The sequence below is a fragment of the Mauremys mutica genome, chromosome 4 (assembly GCF_020497125.1).
Source record: "Mauremys mutica isolate MM-2020 ecotype Southern chromosome 4, ASM2049712v1, whole genome shotgun sequence".
NCBI lineage: Eukaryota > Metazoa > Chordata > Testudines > Geoemydidae > Mauremys > Mauremys mutica.
In genome coordinates, this window is record NC_059075.1 from 81226251 (window position 1) to 81248361 (window position 22111).

Sequence of the window (22111 nt, forward strand, 5' to 3'; positions counted from 1 at the left end):
CAACTTCTTCATTTGTAAAATGGGGATAATGCTACTTAACTTCTGTACTTTTTGAGGCTTATAACTGAAATGTGATAGCCCTTTTAAGTGCCAAGATTCCAAAAGAAGTCAGAGCAGGAAAGTCTCCCACACTGAGGCAAATATGCAGACCTGACTTTTTAATGTTGCCCAAGATTCACGGTTACTTAAGTCAACAACTTTAAGAGGAGAATAAACAATACAGTATAAAGGTAAACGTTCTGCACTTAAGAACGTTTCTCCTCCCTTCCCTCAGCTGTGTCACACTCTGTATTATCACTGTCGTCAAAGGGGGTGTGTATAAGAACCTGAAAAACCAAACGAACCTGTCTGTAAGAAGTTCCATATATCACAGCACTGCAGGTGGCTTTACTTCCACAGTGCTGTGCATTGCTGCAGGAAAGCCGCCTCTTTTCTCTTGCTTCTGAGACCTCCTTTTGGACCTAAACATTGCAACAGGAATAAGCACCCATCTGCACGTAAGCTCAGTTTGTTTATTGATGTCAATATTTGTAAAACAGATTTCCAGCTGCCAAAGCAGCATGTGTGCTGGGCTGATTTATCAGTCACCTCCCTGATGCCATTTGTGTTTGGGCTTCAAAACACTTGTTCTGACCAACCCATTTAATGTCAATGTAATAAATTATTGATCGAGACATGCCTGTCTCCTACCCAGGAATTGAACCTCAACAAATATGTTTTAACAAATGACCAATCCAGACCTGTCTCATTAAACCAAAAGGAAATTAAGTGCTTCTTGCAACCCTGCATCAGCTGGAGCAAAACTAACATTGAAAAGATCTCCTGTTTAAACAAATGACTGCCCCTTCCCTTTTTTCCTTAAGAGTACATGGAAGCAGATATAGCATGTGTTTATAAACAGTACCGGGGTAATGCTGCAAAATTAATTGACATGACCTAAATCAATAATATTCTGTTTGCCTAGAATATTTGAAAATAAATTAGTCCTCTTAGTGACCTTGAGAATAAATATATTTAGCTATAAAATATACAGTTGTATATGGGACTGACGGTGTAAATCAGGTACCTCTCTAAAATGGGAATTTCTCATTTGTAAATTAGGTTTGTCATCTATTATGGTATATTGCTAAGCCCTTTAATGGTAGCAACCTTGTCACTATAGCTGCAAGCCAAATATCAAACTGGAGCTAAAGCTGCTTCAGATCTAGAGTTTTGCAGTTTGGAGAAATAAGCTCTGTTCAAACCAAGCCTTACAGATCAGATTTTGTTCAGATCTGAACTTCTCCATAATCTGATGGGTTTGTTTCTGGATCAGGCCCATCTTCACTTCTAACATGGTGGTGTTACCCTAAATGTATCTTTTCAGCCTTGGAAAATCCTCATGAAAACATCTTAGTCATGGCATGAAATCTATTCACCCATCATAATGATAATGAGGTTGTAAAAACTATAAACATATTTTACTTGCCTAGCAAAAACTTCCTCCAGGTGAAGGAATGATTAGATCCCTTCAAGGCAAATTCATTCCCTTATGTAAGTAGTGACAAATTTCCAAATGTTAGCACTAAAAATATATAGTTTTAAAAAAATCAACTGCAGAATTATGTGCACTACAAAGAGGATGTGTTTCTTCCACCCCCATAGATTATATGTATTTCTAGTAAAAAGTACTTTTAGAAACAGCGTTGAAACTTGCAGGTGGTTTTTGTTTTTTTGTTTGTTTGTTTGTTTGTTTGTTGTTGTCCTGCCACCTCTTGCCTATTGACAGAGACAAAGAGTGTAAGACTATCTCTGTTGAAGTCAATGGAAAAATTCCTTTTTACTTCAATAGTGCCCAGATTTCACCCAAAACATTTTCCCATGTGGGAAGCAATAATTCACTCTTGTACAGGAATCAGGCATGAAGTGGTCCCAGACATCTGCATTTTCCAACAGCTTATATGGTATGTTGGATCAATGTGCTTCCATTAACATAGGAGACATCAGAGTTGCTTCTACCTGAAATGGGATTCACTGCTTAGTGTATTTTTTGCTTATTTTGCTCATGCTGGTGTATGTTTGCCAATGGCTGCCCTATTTAGAAGCTTAATTATTACAATTATTGCTGTAATACACATGGTTAAACTGACTGCAAAATATAGTGCTGGGGAGGACATTCCCCTTGTGCATATTAGCAGGGTTAGTGGCGGAGTTTCCCCTTCTATGAGGCACTGGACAGGGATTATCTGTTAATGTGGGATATGCTTACATGGTCCTATCAGTGTTCTATGGTGGAAGAAGAATTGGGGGCATTGGTGACTTAGTTCTTCCTGTTTTCTTCTCCATTTCTCTATGAAGTCTCTATCTTGGTACTAACCTCCATTTCTGTGTGGTTGCCACATTGCATCTATACAAATGCATCATAACTCCCTGCAATATGAATCCTCCATGATCTGATGCAAATATAGGAGTTTAATTGCTTTGACTGCAGAAGAATTAGGGGAGGATTTTGTTTAATGTTAGATCCTGCATCATCCATGAAGTAATAAACATGTTGTTGCTCTGCCCTTCTAACCTGTGTCTGAACAAGTGTAGTATAGGGCACCTATTTCAGTGTATGGCAGCCTACTATTGATGGAGAAAGCACATAACTGACTCTTGGTACAATCTAATATTAAATACTAAGGGTCTCATTATTTTTATTTATTATTGAGCCGTGGCATTACCAGCTCTGCTCCTATAAAATCCTGAAATGTCTGGATTGCATTAGTACTATAGTTTGATATTTTATTTTCAGTTGTGGTGTTCATTAGCAACATACATTTGTACATGTAACACTAGCGTCACACTAGGTCCACTAGAAACAATGTGGCAATATAGCAGCTCAAGTGATCCACAGTGTTCGAATGTTCATGTGTTCCATTCACATTAGAACAGTACATTGGGTCCGTGTTGTTTCTGGAACATGTACACACATTGGACCCGACCTTCAGCATGAAAGAGAATTTTGGGGACATCCTAAATGTTCCCATTCTCTTGGTCTGCTCCCATTCCATCCAGGTAAAGATTGTGGCTCTCTCTCAATTCCACTAGAGAAAGAAGTGACAGTTTTCAGAGCATGCTAAGTAAATAAATCTCCTATCTTACAGGCCAAGATGCTGATGAGCTGCTAGAGCCTTACAATCCTCTAACCACAGTCATCAATGCCTTGACTCCCACCCCCATTCTGCACAAAGATTACCATGGTTCACTAATGAACTATGTCAAATGGAGCAGATGGCCAGTACTGCAGTACAACTGGCACAGCATGGATCTGGGTCCCTATGCCTACTGCACACAGCTTGCCATTTTCTTTTTTTTCTTTTTTTTCTTTTTTGCATTATACTAAATGTTAATCTTTAAGACTATATATGATCATGTTAGCTTACTCAGGTTTCTTTCTGCTAGGAATGACCAGATCTAGAGTTAGTTATGGAAGGCAGAAGAAACTAAACGTTGAAGAGATAAGAGCCAATTGTAACAAATCTGTGGCAATTTACTTTGCACTTGTATATTCACTGCAGCACAACCATGGAGCTATTACTAGACATTGGAACAGTGACAGTCTCAGTCTCTTGCAGATGGAAAAGCAGAACTGAGCCACAATGATTTTCATTCCATTTTGTTGCTTGTTTCCGGACCACTAAAACTGAATCAATTACAGTTAAAGTTCACATGGGAGCTCAGGGGTGCTCTCACAAGCCTTACCTACAGAAAACTGTGTGTGTGCGTGTTTGCCCATCTGTCCTCTGGAAATGGTCCCCCTGAATCCCTCTACTTCACAGACTATGGCTCATTAGAATCTCATCTGAAAATGTAGCTTTTCTCCCTTGCCTAGATCTCTTAATTTCTCTCTCCTTTTATTGTTTCACAATAGAATTGTATTATTTTCAACAATTCCATAGACCAGTTTGAGAGGAAAGTGTCACACAGTGAAGTTTTCTATTCTTATTAAACAAGTTTCTGCTTGAATTCCAGCTGTGACCATGCTTGAGAAACAAACTGAACTCCAGTTTGTGATTGATTTTCAGATACTGCATATTGTCCATAAACCTTGGACTGTCTGATGTCTGCGCTTGTATCTGATTTACACTGTAAGCGCCTCGGGTCCAGGATTATGTTTTGACAATTTGTTTGTCAAGGGACTTGTTCGATAAATAAAAAAATGATCTTAATAACTAATGATATTCACCCTGACCATACGTCTGGTACTGTCCTATAGGTCTGTTCTTGGCTTTTACACATGTCACACACAAGAATCTATGGGAAAACTTCATACCACCCACATTCATGTTTAGTCATAAATCTGCTTGCAGATCCTTTTAAACCGATAATGTTCTTGTTGAGCTCATTAACCCCTTCACTGCTGCCCCTGAAATTTTCAAGAGCTCAACCATTCACTTCAATGGAACTTTAAGTGGATGCAGCATGAACCCAAGGGTACTTTTCACAGATAGATGCCATTCCACATTAAAGCAGTTATGGATGTGCCCTTATAACTTAGGTCCTTGATATTTTCTTGCCATGCTTTGACTATTATCTTAATATTTTAGGGGGATGTTGGACTCAGTCACTCACAGCACCTTTCTGCCAAACACAATGATCTGCGAGCCCCTGATGTCTTGGACAGAATTGTTTGGGACAACTGAGGACTATTATCCCTCCTTTGATCATCAGACAGGTGTGTACATAGGCTCAGTTTGAAAAGAGTTGTTCAATTAATATGTGCCCAAAACCGGACTGAATTTAACAGTGTTACAATCGGCTCTGATGGGAAATGGCCTGTGCATGTTGTGCTCACTGCTGAGCCTATTGCCACGTTTATTTCTAATTCAAGCATTACTGCTCTGTTCAGGCACACAAGCTGACTGTGTGCAAGATAGGCATACGAACAGCAACAATAATAGTTTGCAATTCTATAGTACCTTTCAGCTAAAAATCATGTATCTACAAGAGACTTGTGTTGCTTACATCACTATAGTGTACGGAGCCCTCACAAACATTTAGTGGATTCCTCATCACAACATCTCTGTGGAATAGGGAAGCATTCTCCCCATTTTGCAGATGGAAAAGTGAGTCAGAGAAATCAAGTGATTTACTCCAGGTCACCCAGCAAGTCTGTGGCAGGAATTGAACCTAGATGTCCTGAATCTCATCCTAGTGACCCCGAAAAGAATTCCAGCGCTTTTCAGCTATCAATTAATTAAGTTTCTCAATTGGACATTATCATCTTCATTTTGCAAGAAGGCAAACTAAGACTCACAACATTTCAGTGATAGTCCCCCTACGTTACAGAGGGAGTCAAAAGCAGAGTCAGGAATAGATCCTTGTATGCCTGGCTCCCAACCTTTTGCTCTGTCCACTTGAAACACAGCACTTGTTTTGAAGTCCATTTGCCTATCGATGCATGTTATCCGTACTATGGAATAGTAATTTAGTTTGATGGAGTGACATCTCTTTGAATTTTCTGCAGCTTTATATAAATGTATTATCCATAGTAGCAATGACCAGTTAAATACATAGTTAACATGTAAGGTTTGGGATTTTAAAAACCAGCACAGATCTCTATGGATTGTAGTAATACATCAGTATTAACTCAATAATGCCCCCACTGGACTAGTTGCTGATTACTCCTGAATGTTTAGTGTACAATTCCCCCGCACTGTGCTTATGGAAATCCTACATTTCGCCAGGCCACAAGACTCATCTGGGGAGTATAGTTAGTTTTAAGGAATTCACTCCCAATGCCATGCTTTCAGGCCAGATCCCTGATATAGAGGTTCAGTTAGCATTTCCCATTAGAAATTCTTTTCCTTCCATAAGAGTTTGATTCAGTTCCTAAATGGCTGGAATTTTTTTTCCTCTCCTCCCTCGGGCTAATTCATTCAATAGGCTCTAAAAATACAGTATAATTTCACTGATGTTACTGAGCCAGGCTTGTGTTGAAACTTGGATCTGACTCAGGTTTTCATGCAATATTTTTCTCCCATAAAACTACTTTTATGCCTTCAAATTACAAAGTTGGTGTTCTTACAGAACAGACCTTGTCCCCTCATGAGACAGTTTAAGTATTGGAGAACAGCACTTTTCAAAGAGCTTAAACCATAACAAGTTTGTGATCATCATCATGCTTGTTTCTGTGGTGCAAACCTTGGCCATTCAGAATTTTCCATGTGATTAGAAATAGAATCTGCTGCAAAGGGCCACAGGTCCCTAATGCTTCATCTAAAGAAGAATCTCAAGTGCTATGCAGGAAATAGAAGTTACTGTTTGTGGGAACTGCTCTGATTTTGAAATTTGTTTCCATTCTGAATCAAAGCAAAAAACAAAGAATTTCTAAGTTTCCTGTGAAACAAAATCTTGGGGGGCAAAGCGGAGGAGAATCATTTCAGGTAAATGAATGTTTTGTTTCAATTTTGACTTTTTAAATTTTATATTATAAATTTCAACCTGATCAAGATATCTTTCAGTTTTTTTCTAAACAAAATTAAGAATGTGTCAATTTCAATGAATCTGCATTTCCCAATGGAAAATAATTCCATTGGAAAATGTTCTACCAGCTCTGAGCATCTTCATTAGCTGTTAGCAATATACGGCCTCTGACGTGTAGTTGTGCAGTTCTGACTCCATCTAGCTAAAGGTCAGTATTGCACATAGATACTGCAAGGACATTAAACTGTCTACTTTAAAGTAATTGAAATGTTTCATAAGCTTGACATCATTACCACTGTGCTGTGTTTCTACCTGAGATTGCATACTAAGAGGGTTGGGCTGGGTATGTACGTGGCCTTCATTTGACCCTGTCTGCAGTTGCATCTCCCCTTCAACTTTTTCTCCCTAGGATTGCTCAATGTTGGATGCTTCTACACATTTCTAGCATCCTTTAGGGCTGCAATAATTTTTCCCATGAGCTGATTTAAAACATTCTTATAGAACCCACTACATTGTTTTCACTTTTTTTTTTCTCCCCCAGTAGCCCAGGAACAAATTTCACACACATTTATATTATATCAGTGCTAGCAATGCTATACAAGTAGACATAGGATAGAAAAAGAAGACAAATACTTCATTGATTTGAAGCACAAGAGGCATTTAGGCCAACAGAATAAGGTTTTCCCCAGGCTGTTATCTGGCCAAGATGAGTCAAGATACCTACACTTTTGGGGGGAAAGTACCATAGGACTTTGAATGTGCAAGTGTGAGGTGAGTTCCTCCTCACATGAAATAGTGCAGAAGACTTGACAAAACTGCAGGAGCCTATAATGAGACAGGCAGAATTTCTGAGATGACTGAGTGCAAAGTGTAGCTCTGGTCTCACTTCTGTCTACATCACAGTTAGAACAATGCTAGGAATAAAACACTTGTCTTTAAACAGAATTATGTCTTGTAAGATTCTCGCTCACTTTCTCTTACAGTGTGGAACTGGTCTATGGAAAAGGGCTATAGAATTGATCTACTCTACAGATAAACACGTTATATATAACCAGGCTCTGCTACGTTCGTCTGCTGGCATGGTTCATGTCAATTCAACAGCATTTTTCCCTGCACTAACATGTATATCTTGTTGGTTTGTCAGTACAGTTGTACATGAACCAGTGCATTCTGGGAAAATCTGGACAGGCATCCCATACTGCCTTGAGTACAGAGCCAGGTTATAGAAGTCAGTGGTAAAAATCCCTGTGCATGCTTGAGTCCCATCTACACTAAAGCTTTGATCCTTGTTACCATGGAGAGAGCTTCTTCCTTTGGAAATCGTGAGGCTTTTTGCCATTGTACATGCAGCCTTAGAGGTGGGATATGAATCCAAACTCTGATTTCCACTGTTCCAATGTCTAGTAATAGCTCCAAATAACTCTTCTAGATTGCAAGAGGTAAGTCCACAGAATTTAATTCCCCTGGGTTGGAATGTAACGAGCACACCAGGATTAAAATACTCAATCTGGCAAAAAAGTGCCATGAGATAGTTAATGTAACCTAAATCCAACCTTGAGGCAAGTAACACTCCACAACTTTGAAAAGGTCCAAGTCATGATTTGAACTCTGTGGCTCCCACTTATCTCTTTCAACTTATCTCTTTCAACTTTCAACTTTCCCTCTCCCCTAGAGACCTGTAGTCATGGGTGCTGAAACTACGGCTGCAGGGATGGGAGTGGAGGGGTGCTGCAGCACCCCCTGGCTTGAAGGGGTTTCCATTATATACAGCGTTTACAGTTTGGTTCAATGGTTCTCAGCACCCCCACTATAAAAATTGTTCCAGCGCCCCTCTAGTTCTAGACACACTTCTGAAATGCTCCTGTGCTGGCTGCTGAGTGATTTTATTTGCTCCCCACCTTACCTCACCTGGATAGTTTTCACTTAGAATTTCACTATACAGCAAGGAAAACACATCTGGTCCTTTCCCTCCCACTCAAAGGAAACTTGTACATCTCCTGTAGACGCTCTGTCCTATTGCCAATCTTTCTTCCAGAAAAGTATTCCAAATTGCGTAATCTTTTGGTACGGTGCATACCCCAACAGAAGAGAGAGCTACTCAGAAAGCTACATTTCAGTGTAAGGAGTAAAGGAAGAGCTCTGTTGAAAATGCCAGCATGTCACTTCATGTCAGCACCTGCTGAGTGCCCATGACATCTGTCAGCACTTTTTGGGGCCTTAGAATATTTTCTGACTTCCAAAAAGAATCCAATCCTTTTAGAAACCAATAGAGAAGCTAATCCTGACAAGAACTGTTCCATGAAAGGAGCATGCTATGGCCTTTATAATGCCAGCAAAGCTGATATTTATCATGATCAGGTCAAATCAAAATTTCAGGACCAGTTGTTTAAGTATTTCAATGTTACTTACTGTACTTTTTAACTGTAGAGGAACAGTTGCTTTTATCTCATATTACCCTAAGGGAATTAAAAATAGATACACCAAAGGAGCAAACTTCATTTAACTCTTCAACACATCGGAAGGAAGTTGTGGCCTTGACCCTCACCCCCTCTCCTACATACACAGAAAAAAATCCAAACAGCTCAAGAGTCCCAAAAGTGCAAACAAGACAACACCAAAATTATAGGCTGGATTCATGCCTTGGTGCCTCCACCTGATTTGGGAGTAAGGTAGGCTACCCTGTTCCAGTTCTGCCAACGGGCCTGGAGACAGCCCTCACAGTCCCCCACACTGTTTCTATACCTCTTCCGGCTAGCCTCCAGAGCCAGCCTTCCTGTGAAATACGGCTAACTTTCAAGCTGCCCTTCTCTAGCAAAAGGCCTGAGGGGAGATGGTGGCTGTACAACTGCTTCTCTCCCATCATGAATTAATCATCCTCTGGCACAGCTATATACAGAGTTCCAGAGCCTATAGAATCTGATCCAGTGTCAAGCTGTGTATCACAACTGACCTTTCTTTATAAAGGACCAAACAAAATCTCAGATTCAAATATGCTCAAAGTTTTGAGAGTCCGAAATTCAAAGTCAAAATTTGCATCTTTTGCCCACCTCTCCTCCTTTCTAGACTGCCTCCCTTGGATGGGATGATAGATCCCCAGGGGGTCTATGACACTGAAAAATACGTTCAGCATTATTGTAATTCTATATGCACAAATAAATGGAGATATTTACAGTACATGGATGATACAGGACAAGTGTGTTCTTTCATGTAAGTTTTAAAACTTCATGAAAAAGATCTTATTTATATTATAGAAACTCATTTAGAATGCAAGATCAGTATTTCAGACATTGTCACAATTTTGAACCATTCCATTAATTTCATTGGGACAATTAAGTCTAAAACAACAGCAGCATTTACCCTGAAGTAAACTGCCCAGCTAGGTTGATAACAAAAAAAATTACAGTTCATATTGTTTGCATGCACTGCCATCTGATTGTATAGTGCATATATTTGTCATACAAACTGTGTCCCAAAACTAAATGTATGGGGTTAAAAATGTAATCTGAACATGAAATAATAAATCCTGGCTGATTGATTGGAAAGAGGAATTAGGAAATCTAAAATGAGACAAAAGATGCTTTCAGATGAGATTTGAATAGAAAGGAAACAGTATCTATCTAATCTAACTGCTCGCCTAGATATGTATAACATTTTCATCCCTGTGGTAGTTCATTCCTGGCTGTTTACTGTCACGTATTTGCTCAGTCATGATTATGAGAGGGCCAGAGCCTCCAGTGGTGTACATTGGCATAGGTCTTTTAAAATGAATAGAGCAACAATCTCAAAGGCTGATGTTTCTGTCATTGGCCCAGAATCTCTCCTGAGGCAAATCATTACTCATCCTCAAGGACTCCAGTATAACCAAAAAAAAATTGTGTAAGTATAACGAAAAGAATGTGTCTAGCAAGTTAATAGAAATAATGAGTCTGGGAGGCAGAATTTTGTTTCCATTTTTCACAGGCTCTAGTAAAATGCATCCAGAGTTTAAGAGCATTATAGTGTCTTTGGCTATAATTCTAGGGGTTGCTCCATACAGGCTGCACCTGCACAGACATCCAGTGGGAACCGCTTGCAAGATGAAGGCCTTTTCCATGTATGTTTCCCTCTAGTATCTGGATTGCAGATACAAAGCCTCCTATTACAGTTAGCTACAGATATTCTCTGTTAGCTCACGTTGTAGAGATCTGTGTTTACATCTAAAGAAACAGTATTCAAATCCCTGTATAAGTGATCTATATAGTAATAATGTCTGTTGACTACAACATATGCCTGTGTTACACTGCTCCTACTTTAGCACCAGAGCTAGTTTTAAAAAAAACTCTTCTACAAACAAATCACAGAAAAATAATTTTCAAGTTTTATCATAAAATAATAGCAACAAGCTTTTCCGACTGATTGAGAAACTTTTTCACATTTTTTGAAAAAATGTTGACACTTTTGACTGAAATATTTTTAGACTAAAATTTGTCTACCCACTCTACTAGCATCTTTCTTTCTCTTTCCTTTATCTGTCGGAGATGCTTCCCTAAAAAGAACTTTGCCGGGAAGTACACATTGCACCATCTAGTGGCAGTCTCTAATATAACAAATAAAAAAAAAGTTCACACAACTCTAACACTGTGTACTTCGGGATGAATTGTATGATGATAACTTGCTGGATATAGCTGTGAAAACAAGCATTTCCCTTAGCAATAAACTTATATTTGCCTACCTGCCAGAGGTATTGTTTAAACCTTGTAGAGTGCTTTGAGACATTTCTCAAGTGACTCAGCCTCTCATTATGAGAAAAATTGCTCATTTTTATTGCAAAATGTACTACGCACCAGAGAAATTTGGTGTCCCTTTTATTGTTGACAATTTATTTACATCAGAAAGAAACAACCATGAAATTGAGGAGTGAAAGAGTTATTTATGATAAAGGATTTGATCCCACAGTATTTTAATTATCCTGCATGAATATTTTTTGTGCCTCTCACTTTGGGTCTGTGTTTCACCTTGTGTATCACACTTGGGGTGTGACGAATTGAGAGGAATGTGCTTTTGAGATCCTCCTACAATAATGTGCTACATAATAATTAATAATAATACCTTAGGTGCAAAAGGCTGTAATACTAGGCACCAAAACATAAGCAGACAGTATTAAAAGGAATAATTGAGGAAGCTTATGGCCTTACTAGAATAAGGTACAGGAACTTCTCTTGTCTGGAACTTGCTTACTGGAAAGAATTTCATAATGTAAGTATTTCAGCTTCATTTCTCTCTTCTGCTGAATCTCTTGCAGTTGGCGATTCTTGCTGGACATCTATTCACCCAGAATACTGGAGTAAACACAATGTCTGTGAGTGGCTGCAGTTCTGCTGTGACCAATACAAGCTAGACGCCAACTGCATCTCCTTTTCCCACTTTAATATTACTGGCTTGCAGCTGTGCAGCATGACCCAGGAGGAGTTCACAGATGCTGCCGGCGTTTGTGGCGAATACCTTTATTTCATTTTACAGAACATCAAGATACATGGTTAGTGTTTCAGAGATTAAATGCAAAACAAAAGAACCTAAACTTTTGTGTGAACTTCATGTTAGTGGAAGGTTCTAGACTGACAGCCCTGGGATTAAAGGCCCTTATTTATTCACAGAAGAGGTGAAGCACCTCTGGTGTGTAGATACTACAATGATCAGCCAATTAGCAATCCAACAGATAGCATGGGCAACGAGGTTACTGGCTTCCCAACTGTGCCCCCTTAATGTCACTCAAGCCTGACATGACAGGTTCAGCTGTAGGAGTAAGACCATAGTTCAGACTCCATGGCCCCTTCAGTCCTTGGCTTCTCCACTGAGACTGTCCTGGACACAAAATGTGGTGTTTTAGCTCAGATAGAACTGGACTGAGACTACCAAACTAATTTCACATAGGCCAGCACAATATACTACTATGTTCCTCTCAAAACATCAGAGGTTGCACTGTTTATCTGATGGTGGGCATGATGTTTTGTTTGGCACATGCTATCAGTTTAATGTATAATACAAATATGAGTGCCTCATTAATACACTTGACATTATTCTCAAATACAATCAAATTTCTTTACGTATTTTCCACCTCATTTTTTGCTTCCTAAAAGATTAAAAGATTTATTGCTGCTTAAGTGAATTTAGGCTCATAAACTTCTAAGCTATTGTCGGTCTGGCCTAACTGAAGGAAAGTGAAATTTCTTCTACAGCTAGCCTTTATTTTAGATTCCAGGAGATTAATAGGATGGTTCTGTAGGGTTCAGTTCTGATGACAACTTAGATGGCTGACTTTTCATTGCCCAGGTCAGGGAGACTTAGCAGATCTACTCCAGTGCCACACTATTTTTCCCATCTCCAGATGGATTATAAAATGTTGGGTAATTTATTTATAGAGTTAGACCCAATCCTGCAATGCATTCCAGCTGCTTTGTGCCTCTCAGTGATTCAAGGCTTTCCTAAAGCTGGTTTACCTGGCTACTTCAATTCTCCTAGACCAGAAGAATCCTGTTGAGTGGTGTAGAGTTGTCATAGGGCTGCTGGCAACTGATGCAGTAGGTATGTCCATTGCAAAAAGGGGCAGGGCCTAAGCATCCCTTCACTCTAGCAATTCCTGGCTGCTAGAATAGCCCCTGGAGGGCCATGGATGGTTGGCAGTGCAGGCCTTTCCCCTATAATTGCTCCTTACTGTTGGGAGCCACTGTGGCTCCAGGTCCAGGAACTGAGAGCAGATAGACCAGAGGTGGGCAAACTACGGCCTATGGGCCACATCAGGCCCACGGGACCCTCCAGCCCAGCCCCTGAGCTCCTGGCCAAGGAGGCTCACCCCCGGCTCCTCCCCTGCTGTTCCCTCTCCCCTGCAGCCTCAGCTCGCCCCGCCGCTAATGCAATGCTCTAGGCAGCGGGGCGGCAAGCTCCTGGGGCAGCACAGCAAGGGGGCAGGGAGCAGGGGGATTGGATAGAGGGCTGGGGAGTTCAGGGTGGTGGTCAGGGTGTGGGGGTGTGGATAGGGGTCGGGGCGATCAGAGGGCAGGGAAGAGGGGAGTTGAATGGGGGACAGTCAGGAAGGGGGGGTTGGATGAGGCAGTGGGGGGCAGTCAGGGGCAGAGGTTTTTGGGGGCTATCAGGGGACAGGGAACGGGGGGGTTGTATGGGGCAGGAGTCCCGGGGGGGCCAACAGGGGGCGAGAAGCAAGAGGGGTCAATAGGGGGTAGGGCCGGGCCAAGCCTAATGGGCCCTCAGGCCAAAAACTTTTCCCGCCCCTGAGATAGACTGTCTCTCCTGTTTCAGAGTAGCAGCCGTGTAGGTCTGTATCCTCAAAAAGAACAGGAGTACTAGTGGCACTTTAGAGACTAACAAATTTATTTGAGCATAAGCTTTCGTGGGCTACAGCCCACTTCATCAGATGCATGCAGTGGAAAATACAGAAGGACGATATATATATATATATATATATATATACATACAGAGAACATGAAACAATGGGTGTTACCATACACACTCTAACGAGAGTGATCAGTTAAGGTGAGCTATTACCAGCAGGAGAGAAAAAGAACTGTTTGTAGTGGTAATGAAAATGGCCCATTTCCAGCACTTGACAAGGAGATGTGAGGAACTGTAAATGTGGGGAAGATAAGCATGGGGAAATAGTTTTACTTTGTGTAATAGCCAATCCACTCCCAGTCTTTATTTAAGCCTAATTTAATAGTGTCCAATTTGCAAATTAATTCCAATTCTGCAGTCTCTGTTGGAGTCTGTTTTTGAAGTTTTTTTGTTGTAATATTGCGACTTTTAGGTCTGTAATCGAGTGGCCAGGGAGATTGAAGTGTTCTCTACTGTATTTTTAATTGTATGCATCCAGTGAAGTGGGCTGTAGCCCACAAAAGCTTATGCTCAGACAAATTTGTTAGTCTCTAAAGTGCCACAAGTACTCCTGTTCTTTGTGTCTCTCCTGTGCTTTCCATGTTCCTCACATTCACTTCCCAGAGGAGAAGGAAAACCAGCTTGACTCCAATGTGACAGATAGGTGATGAGCAGACAGAGGACAGAGCAGACAAGGAATGGGTGAGGAGCAGAGGAGGACAGTGACAGGTTGGCAGCAACAGACATGAGGGGGACAGGGATAGGCTGAGTGGGAGAAGAACAACTGGGGACAAGTTGGTGAAGGGACATGCTAGGAGTTAATGCTCTGGGGATGAATCAGGGTTGTGCAGTAAATAAGGCTGCTGTCCATAGGAACCCTATCATACTGGTTGCAGAAGTTAGAATGTGGGTGGTGAATGAGACGGGACTGCAGGGGAAAAAATGGTCTTGTGTTTTTAGGCAGTTGACTGATGCTCTGGAGTACTGGCTTCTGTCCCTGCCTCTGCCACAGAATTCCTATGTACTGCTGGGCTAGTCACTTGGGAGGAGACTTTCAAAAGCACTAAAGGATTTAGGAATACACATCCCATTGAGCACCAGGGAAAAGCCCCTGAGGAAATTAACAATTCTGTATTAAGTGCTGGTGTTGAACTACGTTCCCTCTAAGCTGTGCGGCTGCACAGCAGCCTATTAAGCGCCGCGCAGGTGCTCAGGGCTGCGGCAGGGAGAGATTCCTCTCCCTCAGACCCAGACCCAACCCAACCCAGCCACAGACCTGCCACAGCTGGGGGAGAGGCATCTCTCCCACGGTCCCAACCCAGTCTGGCCCGGAGCTTCTGCGGAGTGCCTCGTTCAGCCAAAATGCATGTTTCCAAGCCCTTCTCCTGCCAAGGCTTTGGCACAGTGGCAGCAGCATGAGTCAAACACTCTTTGAAAGCAGCTCTTTGCCATTATGCCCCACGCAGCAGCTCAATGTGCTCCCCCGGCTCACCCAGACAATAGCCAGGGAGTCACCTAATGAGGAGTGAGCACTGGGTGCAATCCAGGCCACAGCTGTTTGGGGCCGAGGGAGGGGCGCCCCTCCCACAGCCACAGCAAGTCCGGGCCAGGCTGGGTTGGGGCCATGGGAGAGGCGCCCCTCCCACCTAGCTCAGGTGTTGCTGTGAGGAGAGAGAGCTGGGGGTAGTCCTCTCTCCCTGTCATAGCCCCAGGGCAGCCTGCATCCCAAGCCCCCTCATCCCCAGCCCCACCCCAGAGCCTGCGCCCCAGCCAGAGCCCTCACCACTATCCCCGCACCTCAACCCTCTGCCCCAGCCCCACCCCAGAACACGCACCCCCAGCTGGAGCCCTCACTCCCCCACACCCTAACCCTCTGCCCCAGCCCTGAGCCCCCTCCCACACTCTGAACCCCTTGGACCCACCCCCACTTCATGAATTTTTTTATGTGCACCAATATGGAGGTGATGTGTCACACATCACCTCCATATTGGTACACACAACAAAATTCATTCCACACATGGGTGGGAAAAATTAGAGGGAATGCTGGTGTTGAATGATATGCAGTAAATAAGGCCTGTGATGAGAAATGATGCGAAATGTTAAAAAGCTGTTTATTCAGTGTGCACCGTCCATCCTGCGTACTGAATTAGGTTGGGGTCCTGTAGAAAAAAATCATATGTGATTATGTAATTAAAGGCCTTATCATAATGCATATGCACAAAGAGGCCAAATTAAGGTTATATAGGCAACCGTAACTTTGGCATTTCCTAAAATGAGTGCCTGATTCTGCAACCTGAATTTTCTTTTACTGTATGGGTCTTTGGCATAAGCACCGACTCCATGAGTGCTCTGGGGCTGGAGTACCCCTGGGGAAAAATTAGTGTGTGCTCTGCACCCACTGGCAGCCAAGCTCCCCTCGCCCCCTGCCCCACGTCCTCCTCCTCCCCTGAGCGTGCCGTATCCCCACTCCTCCACCTACCTCCCAGTGCTTCCTGCCCGGCCGCCGCCAAACAGCTGTTTGGCAGCATTAGCACACTCCAGGAGGGAGAGGGAGGAGCGGGAGCATGGCACACTCAGAGGAGAAGGTGGGAAGAGGCGAGGCCGGAGTGGGGATTTGGGGAAGGGGTTGGAATAGAGGCAGGGCAGAGGTGGGAAGAGGCAGGACCTCATGGACAGGGTGGAGTGGGGGGTGGAGCGGGGGGCAGAGAGGGGCATCGAGCACCCAGGGGAAAGAGGGGAAGTTGGCACCTATGGTCTTTGGTATGTGATACATTTATTAAATGGTGTGAGCACTCTTGCTGCTGTACAGAGATGCCACTGTTGTATGGACTTTGCTACAAGAGAGGATCTCTGCTTGAAGTAGTCGAGGGAGAAGTGAAGAAATGGGTTTTTAAGGAGAGATCTGATGAAGAAAGATGGACTAATCCAAGTGTATAGGACAATAAAGGCACAAGCCAAAAGAGCACAGTGGGGCCATTAAGAGGTAATGAGAGTAGGGAAGCATGCTGAGGTAGGTGATACCTGTTTAGGGCCTTGAAGACGAGGATGAGGAGTTTCAACTTGTTACAGGAAGTAAGAGGAAGCCAGGGAAGGGATCTGAAGATGGTAGTGACAAGGTCAGAGAAGTGGGCGGGAAAGCTGATCTTTAGCAGCAGCCTTTGCATAGACAGGAGACTCATCTTCCTTGTTGCAATGTATATGTTTCTATATTCTCTATTGTGAGTTTATATCCATGCATTCTAATATAGTGGGGAAAGGGCTCTAGCTGTGCCTTAAGATTCAATGTAAGGTCATTCTGCACAGTGTGTGAATAGAGAATTGAACACTGGATTGCATGTTTTCCTCCCCATAGGCATTTCCTTTTTTACTGACACCGAAGAAACCAAGCCAACTATCAAAGACTGTAAGTAACCTTGTTATGTACATGCAAAGCTCTGTTCACTAGGAAAGGTGTGGCGTGTTCCATGATTAGCAATACTTCCCGAGGCAGCAGTTCAAGGGAATTTTACAAGTGAGAAAATACTCCAAAAGTTGTCTCCACTTGAATGCTTTAAATTACAGACTCTTGTGGTGGGTAGGGAGACTGGTGAGGAACCCAGCATAGGCTCCTTTTCTCCCTTTCCCCTAAGGACCTAGCACTATCACTGAGGTGGTAGCGCAGTGATGGCCTGTGGTTCTAGAACCACATTCAGCTCTTACAGAGTTCCTGGGTATGGCTGGGCTTACTTGTGTTCTGCCTGGCTATAGGCAGTATAAACACAGGACCACGTGTTTCAAGGCAGCACAGAGTGCACTGAACAAATGACCCGAGCTGCCAAAATGTCACTCCAGGAAGTGGGTAGGGAAGCACACTGGTGCATTGTCCTGCCATCACGTGCTGATGGTGCTGTGGCACTGTCTCATATGTAATTCTAGTTAATGCCATTTGGGCTGGCAGCAGGGTCTGAATCCCAGAGTTTCAGCACTAAAAGAATGAGTCTCTTCTTCAGCTAAAGGAGTAAGAACTCTCACAAGAGGCTGCAGCAAACTCAGAACCCCCTGGGGATCAGCCCTTTGAAAGGGACATCTAATACACACTGAAGAGTGGGTTGCACAATAATGCAAAGTTCTGACCCCAGGTATCATAAAGTGTTTCCCACCTGATTATTTTGTAGCTCTTTGCTACTCCATTCAGTGAAGGGGCTTTCCAGGTTTTCTTTGTTTTAGTACCATTGCTACAGAGAGAGCCCCAATACTCACCTTGAAGAACTTGCTATCTCTAGCTGTGTGCAAGGCAGGACAGATCTGCTGATTTGTAGAAGTTGCAGAACTAGTGGTGTTAATCGGCCTTTGAGATCCCTTCTTCAGCGCCCTCTGACCAGCTCTGTTTATGTCACGGCAATATCATGACAGGCCCCCTTTCTCAAATTGGGTGATATGGCTTGCGTCTCTGCTGTGGTGTTGCCAAATCTCACATTCATCTATTGCTGTAGCACTTTGGCCATATGAACCCTCAACCATAGTGTAGTCTGAGTTCCAAAGTCCCAGGTTCCACATCACAGATGTATATGCCGTTGATGAAGACGGCCCTAAATTCCCTAGAACCAAATAATCCAGACATACTGTAGATGATATGTAAAATGGTTTCATTCTTTTTTTTTCTTTGTGGTGTTTGTCTCTGTCAAATTGTTCAACTTCAAGTTAATTATTCACTTTGGTTTATCTTTATGATAAAGGTTTTTTTAAATTTAACAACAGCTCACATCCCCAGTTGCATGACATTTAACTAGGTGAATACGGTGCCCTTTTGACCACATTTTCACCAGACTCTAATTCCTCCTCCTTCACGTGTCACGTTATTTTGTAACTCTGTTCCAGACAATGATAAGGCATGCCTGAGAACAGGGGGCTCCAAGAGTCAAGAATGTCACAGCCACGGGAGAACAAGTAGGTATATATTTGAAATGCAGAAATTGTGCTTGAAAGATTAAAAGACATATAAAGCCATGGTTTCAAATGCTTGTCACAAAAAGGAGTGAATCACTTAGCGATACCCCAGATGAGCTAAACATAAAGTGGTGGTTGGTGCAGTGTTGCCAACTCTCACAATTGTAGCATGAGTCTCATTACATGGGTGCTTTCTTGGAATCAGAAGAATCTCAGCTTTCATTTTATTAAAAAAGTAAACTTCTAGCCTTCAGAGTTGTGGAGAAAAGCTGGAAAACGAAAACGGAGTGTAACCTAAAGGCTCAAAATCCAGAAGGCAAATAAACAAACCCAAATGAATTATTTAAAAAAAAAAAAACCTCATGATTTTTTGAAGCCACTCATGATTTTGGAAGGCCTGGCTGATGATTGTTGAATGCTTGAAGTTGGTAATTGGGTTTGTAGCTTCACCATTTGCCTGATTCCTGGGACATTGCTTACTCAGAATCTCCTTAAGCATGACACATGCATGCACACACGGTAACCAGGTTTGTACACTTTCTTAGGAGGTTCTTGTCCCTTCCAGAGCATTTGGGACTCAGGCAAGCCTCAGGCTTAAATTGTAGTACCACAGAGACATCTACCTGTGTGGGGAAGTTTGCTCACCTGCTGCCAATGTTGTAAATGTTCCTGGATAAAGGGGAATTTGATTGCGGCTGGCAATCAATAACCTTTTACCAGCACTAAATTCATGTCAAACCTTTTGAAATTAATCTAAAGATGGGCTTTAAAAATAATCCCCAAATCCAGCTGTCCTTTATTAGGGAACTCCATTACTATTCTGTGGAAATCCATACTGATTCCTGGAGGCTAAACCTATCAAGGATGCAACTTCATCCCAACTTTTTGAAGGACAAAAATTCAAAATTTTACAGGAGTAAATGGCAGATTCTAAAATTAGTTCCTTTTCAAGGTCAGCCTGCAGCAGGTAATTTGATTCCGCTTACAGATAAGCAATGCGCTTGATTTTGTAAGCAAAATGGATGCCAGCTACAAGTGGTTAAAGATCTTGAGCACACTGACAAACCTGCTGTACTGATTATTTGTATTGTTATAGTACTGCATCTCTGAAAGTCTGTTAATCTTCTGTCCTTTTCCTGCTGAAGGCCTGCAGAGTTCTCACTTGTGGGAATTTGTAAGAGACCTCCTCCTGTCTCCAGAAGAAAACTGTGGCATTCTCGATTGGGAGGATAGAGAACAAGGCATCTTTCGGGTTGTTAAGTCAGAAGCCCTGGCAAAGATGTGGGGACAAAGAAAGCGAAATGACAGAATGACATATGAAAAACTGAGCAGAGCTCTCCGGTGCGTTAATAGGTGAAAATGCCACCACATTACTAATGGTGTGTTATATGAGTCCATTTCACACAATTATATTGATTGCATAGCTTTTTAGTGTATTATCCAAAGGTCATGAGACAGAATCATGGCTCTTTTGGTTACAGATAAGATTACAGGGCCAGATTTTCACCTGGTATAAATCAGCTTAACTCCATGGAAGGCAATGGAGCTATTCTGACTTACATGAGCTGAGAATTTGGCCCATGGCTTGTAATGTGACACTACCTGCCTTTCTGCTTTGGCAATAATCCTAGCAGTTCATTCTGAATTGTGGTCATCTTAGAAGCAAAAACACACATGCAATGTTTGTTTTAAAAGGAGCAAATTTCACCCTTCAAGAAGTCTGGGAAAGCTTTAAACTCTATAATGCAAGTTGATCTGGGGGTGTGAAAATATCCATTTAACAGAAAGAAAGGATTGCTGTTTGATGGAAAACATCAGAGTGACTGCTCTGTTATGTTCCTATTGTGTACTACTTGGGAACAATTCCTTTAAAGTAAATACCACTTCTGTTTTGTACCACTGCAGGTATTATTATAAAACTGGAATTTTGGAACGCATAGACAGAAGGCTAGTGTACAAGTTTGGAAAGAACGCCCATGGGTGGCAGGAGAACAAGCTATGAACTAACAGTCCCATGCATCAGACTGATTATGCACTCTGCAACAGGAAGTGTCTGACTGCAATAGACATTTGAGAGAAGGATTTTTTTCTCCTGCATCTCTCCTCTACGCCAGTCTGGAGCTGACAACTGTTTCTGAGAGACTGGCCAGAACAACTCATGACAGCACATGAATGGGGTGGCTCTTCCCCATTATCAGGGCTGGCTCTAACTTTTTTGCCGCCCCAAGCAAAAAAAAAAAGAGCGCCGCCCCACGGTAACACCCCCCCCCCCGCGAGCGCCGCCGAACCCCGCCCCCCAAGCGCCGCACCGCCCAAACCCCCCACCCCTCCCAAGCACCGCGCCGCCCAAGCCCCTGGCCCCCGAGCACCGCGCCACCCAAGCCCCCACCCCCCCAAGTACCGCGCTGCCCCGCCCAAGTCCCCGCCCCCCTGAGCACCGCGCCGCCCAAGTCCCCTCCCCTCCGAGCGCCGCCGAAGCCCCCCGCTCCCCCAAGCGCCACACTGCGCCACCCAAGACCCACCCCCCTACCCCCCCGAGCACCACCCGGCCGAAACAAAAACAAACAAACTAAAAAAAAACCCTCCAGCGCCACCCGGCCAAACCAAAAAAAATAAACCAAGCACCGCCCCACCCCAAGGTGCCGCCCCAAGCACGTGCTTGGTCGCTGGTGCCTGGAGCCGGCCCTGCCCACTATATACTTTGTAACCAGCATTAGCTCGTGCATAGCTCTTATGAAAATAACACGTGTGATGAAGCTTAAGGTTTTGTTAAGATGAATTATTTTTATCTGTGGCACCTCTTCCTGTGCCAAGAAGGGCTCTCTTTTGTCGTTGCCTATCAGCTCTCAGTATGAAATTCCTGCTGACATTTAAAAGGAGAGAGAGAGAGAGAGAGAGTGTGTGTGTGAGTGAGAGAGAGAGAGAGAGAGATAAGGTTGTTAAATATTTTGCAGAACATAGTCTTTTTTTCCTTCCCTTGGCTAGAAAGCCAGTATGTTGGTTCATCTAGAGAAATACCATTGTTGTCAGAGTGTGTTCCAAGTGCCCGAGTCTCAGGTCTGCTACACTCCTTTGTGGTGGAAGATCTGGCCATCTGAGAGTCGTCGTCCGTTCCCCCTCCCGCCATATAGCCACATAATTAATCTGTCCAATCAAAGCAGTCAGCCATAAGAAAACAGGGTTTTAAGCACTAATCTGATTTCCTCACTTAGCTACTAATTTGACTTCTGCAAATGTATTTTGCAGGTTTTACTGTACATACTATGAACGGTTCACTGCAAGTATTGAATAACTATTATTTGTGTTATGTTAGTTAGTTGTGATTGATGACATGGTATTAATTTTGTTCCTTGATTGGGTTGGCATAACT

The 22111-nt window shown here is 42.9% G+C and overlaps 1 protein-coding gene across 1 annotated transcript; it reads left to right on the forward strand.

Annotated features, from left to right (window-relative positions):
- The first annotated feature begins 385 nt into the window (after positions 1-385).
- On the forward strand, positions 386-20985 carry ELF5 (E74 like ETS transcription factor 5). The gene is made up of 7 exons (XM_045015471.1): positions 386-497; positions 4572-4699; positions 11732-11965; positions 17168-17218; positions 18673-18741; positions 19887-20082; positions 20647-20985. Exons 2-7 carry the CDS (start codon positions 4576-4578, stop codon positions 20741-20743), a joined length of 771 nt encoding a protein of 256 aa, XP_044871406.1. The 5' UTR covers positions 386-497; positions 4572-4575; the 3' UTR covers positions 20744-20985.
- The last annotated feature ends 1126 nt before the right edge of the window (positions 20986-22111 follow it).

What these genes read in the sequence shown, in the direction of transcription:
- ELF5 (XM_045015471.1), top strand. Translation starts at nt 4,576, where the DNA reads ATGTTGGACTCAGTCACTCACAGCACCTTTCTGCCAAACACAATGATC. An exon ending in CAAGCCAACTATCAAAGACT is followed by an intron (nt 17,219 to 18,672) that starts GTAAGTAACCTT and finishes ACTCTGTTCCAG; the next exon opens with ACAATGATAAGGCATGCCTG. An exon ending in AAACTGAGCAGAGCTCTCCG is followed by an intron (nt 20,083 to 20,646) that starts GTGCGTTAATAG and finishes GTACCACTGCAG; the next exon opens with GTATTATTATAAAACTGGAA.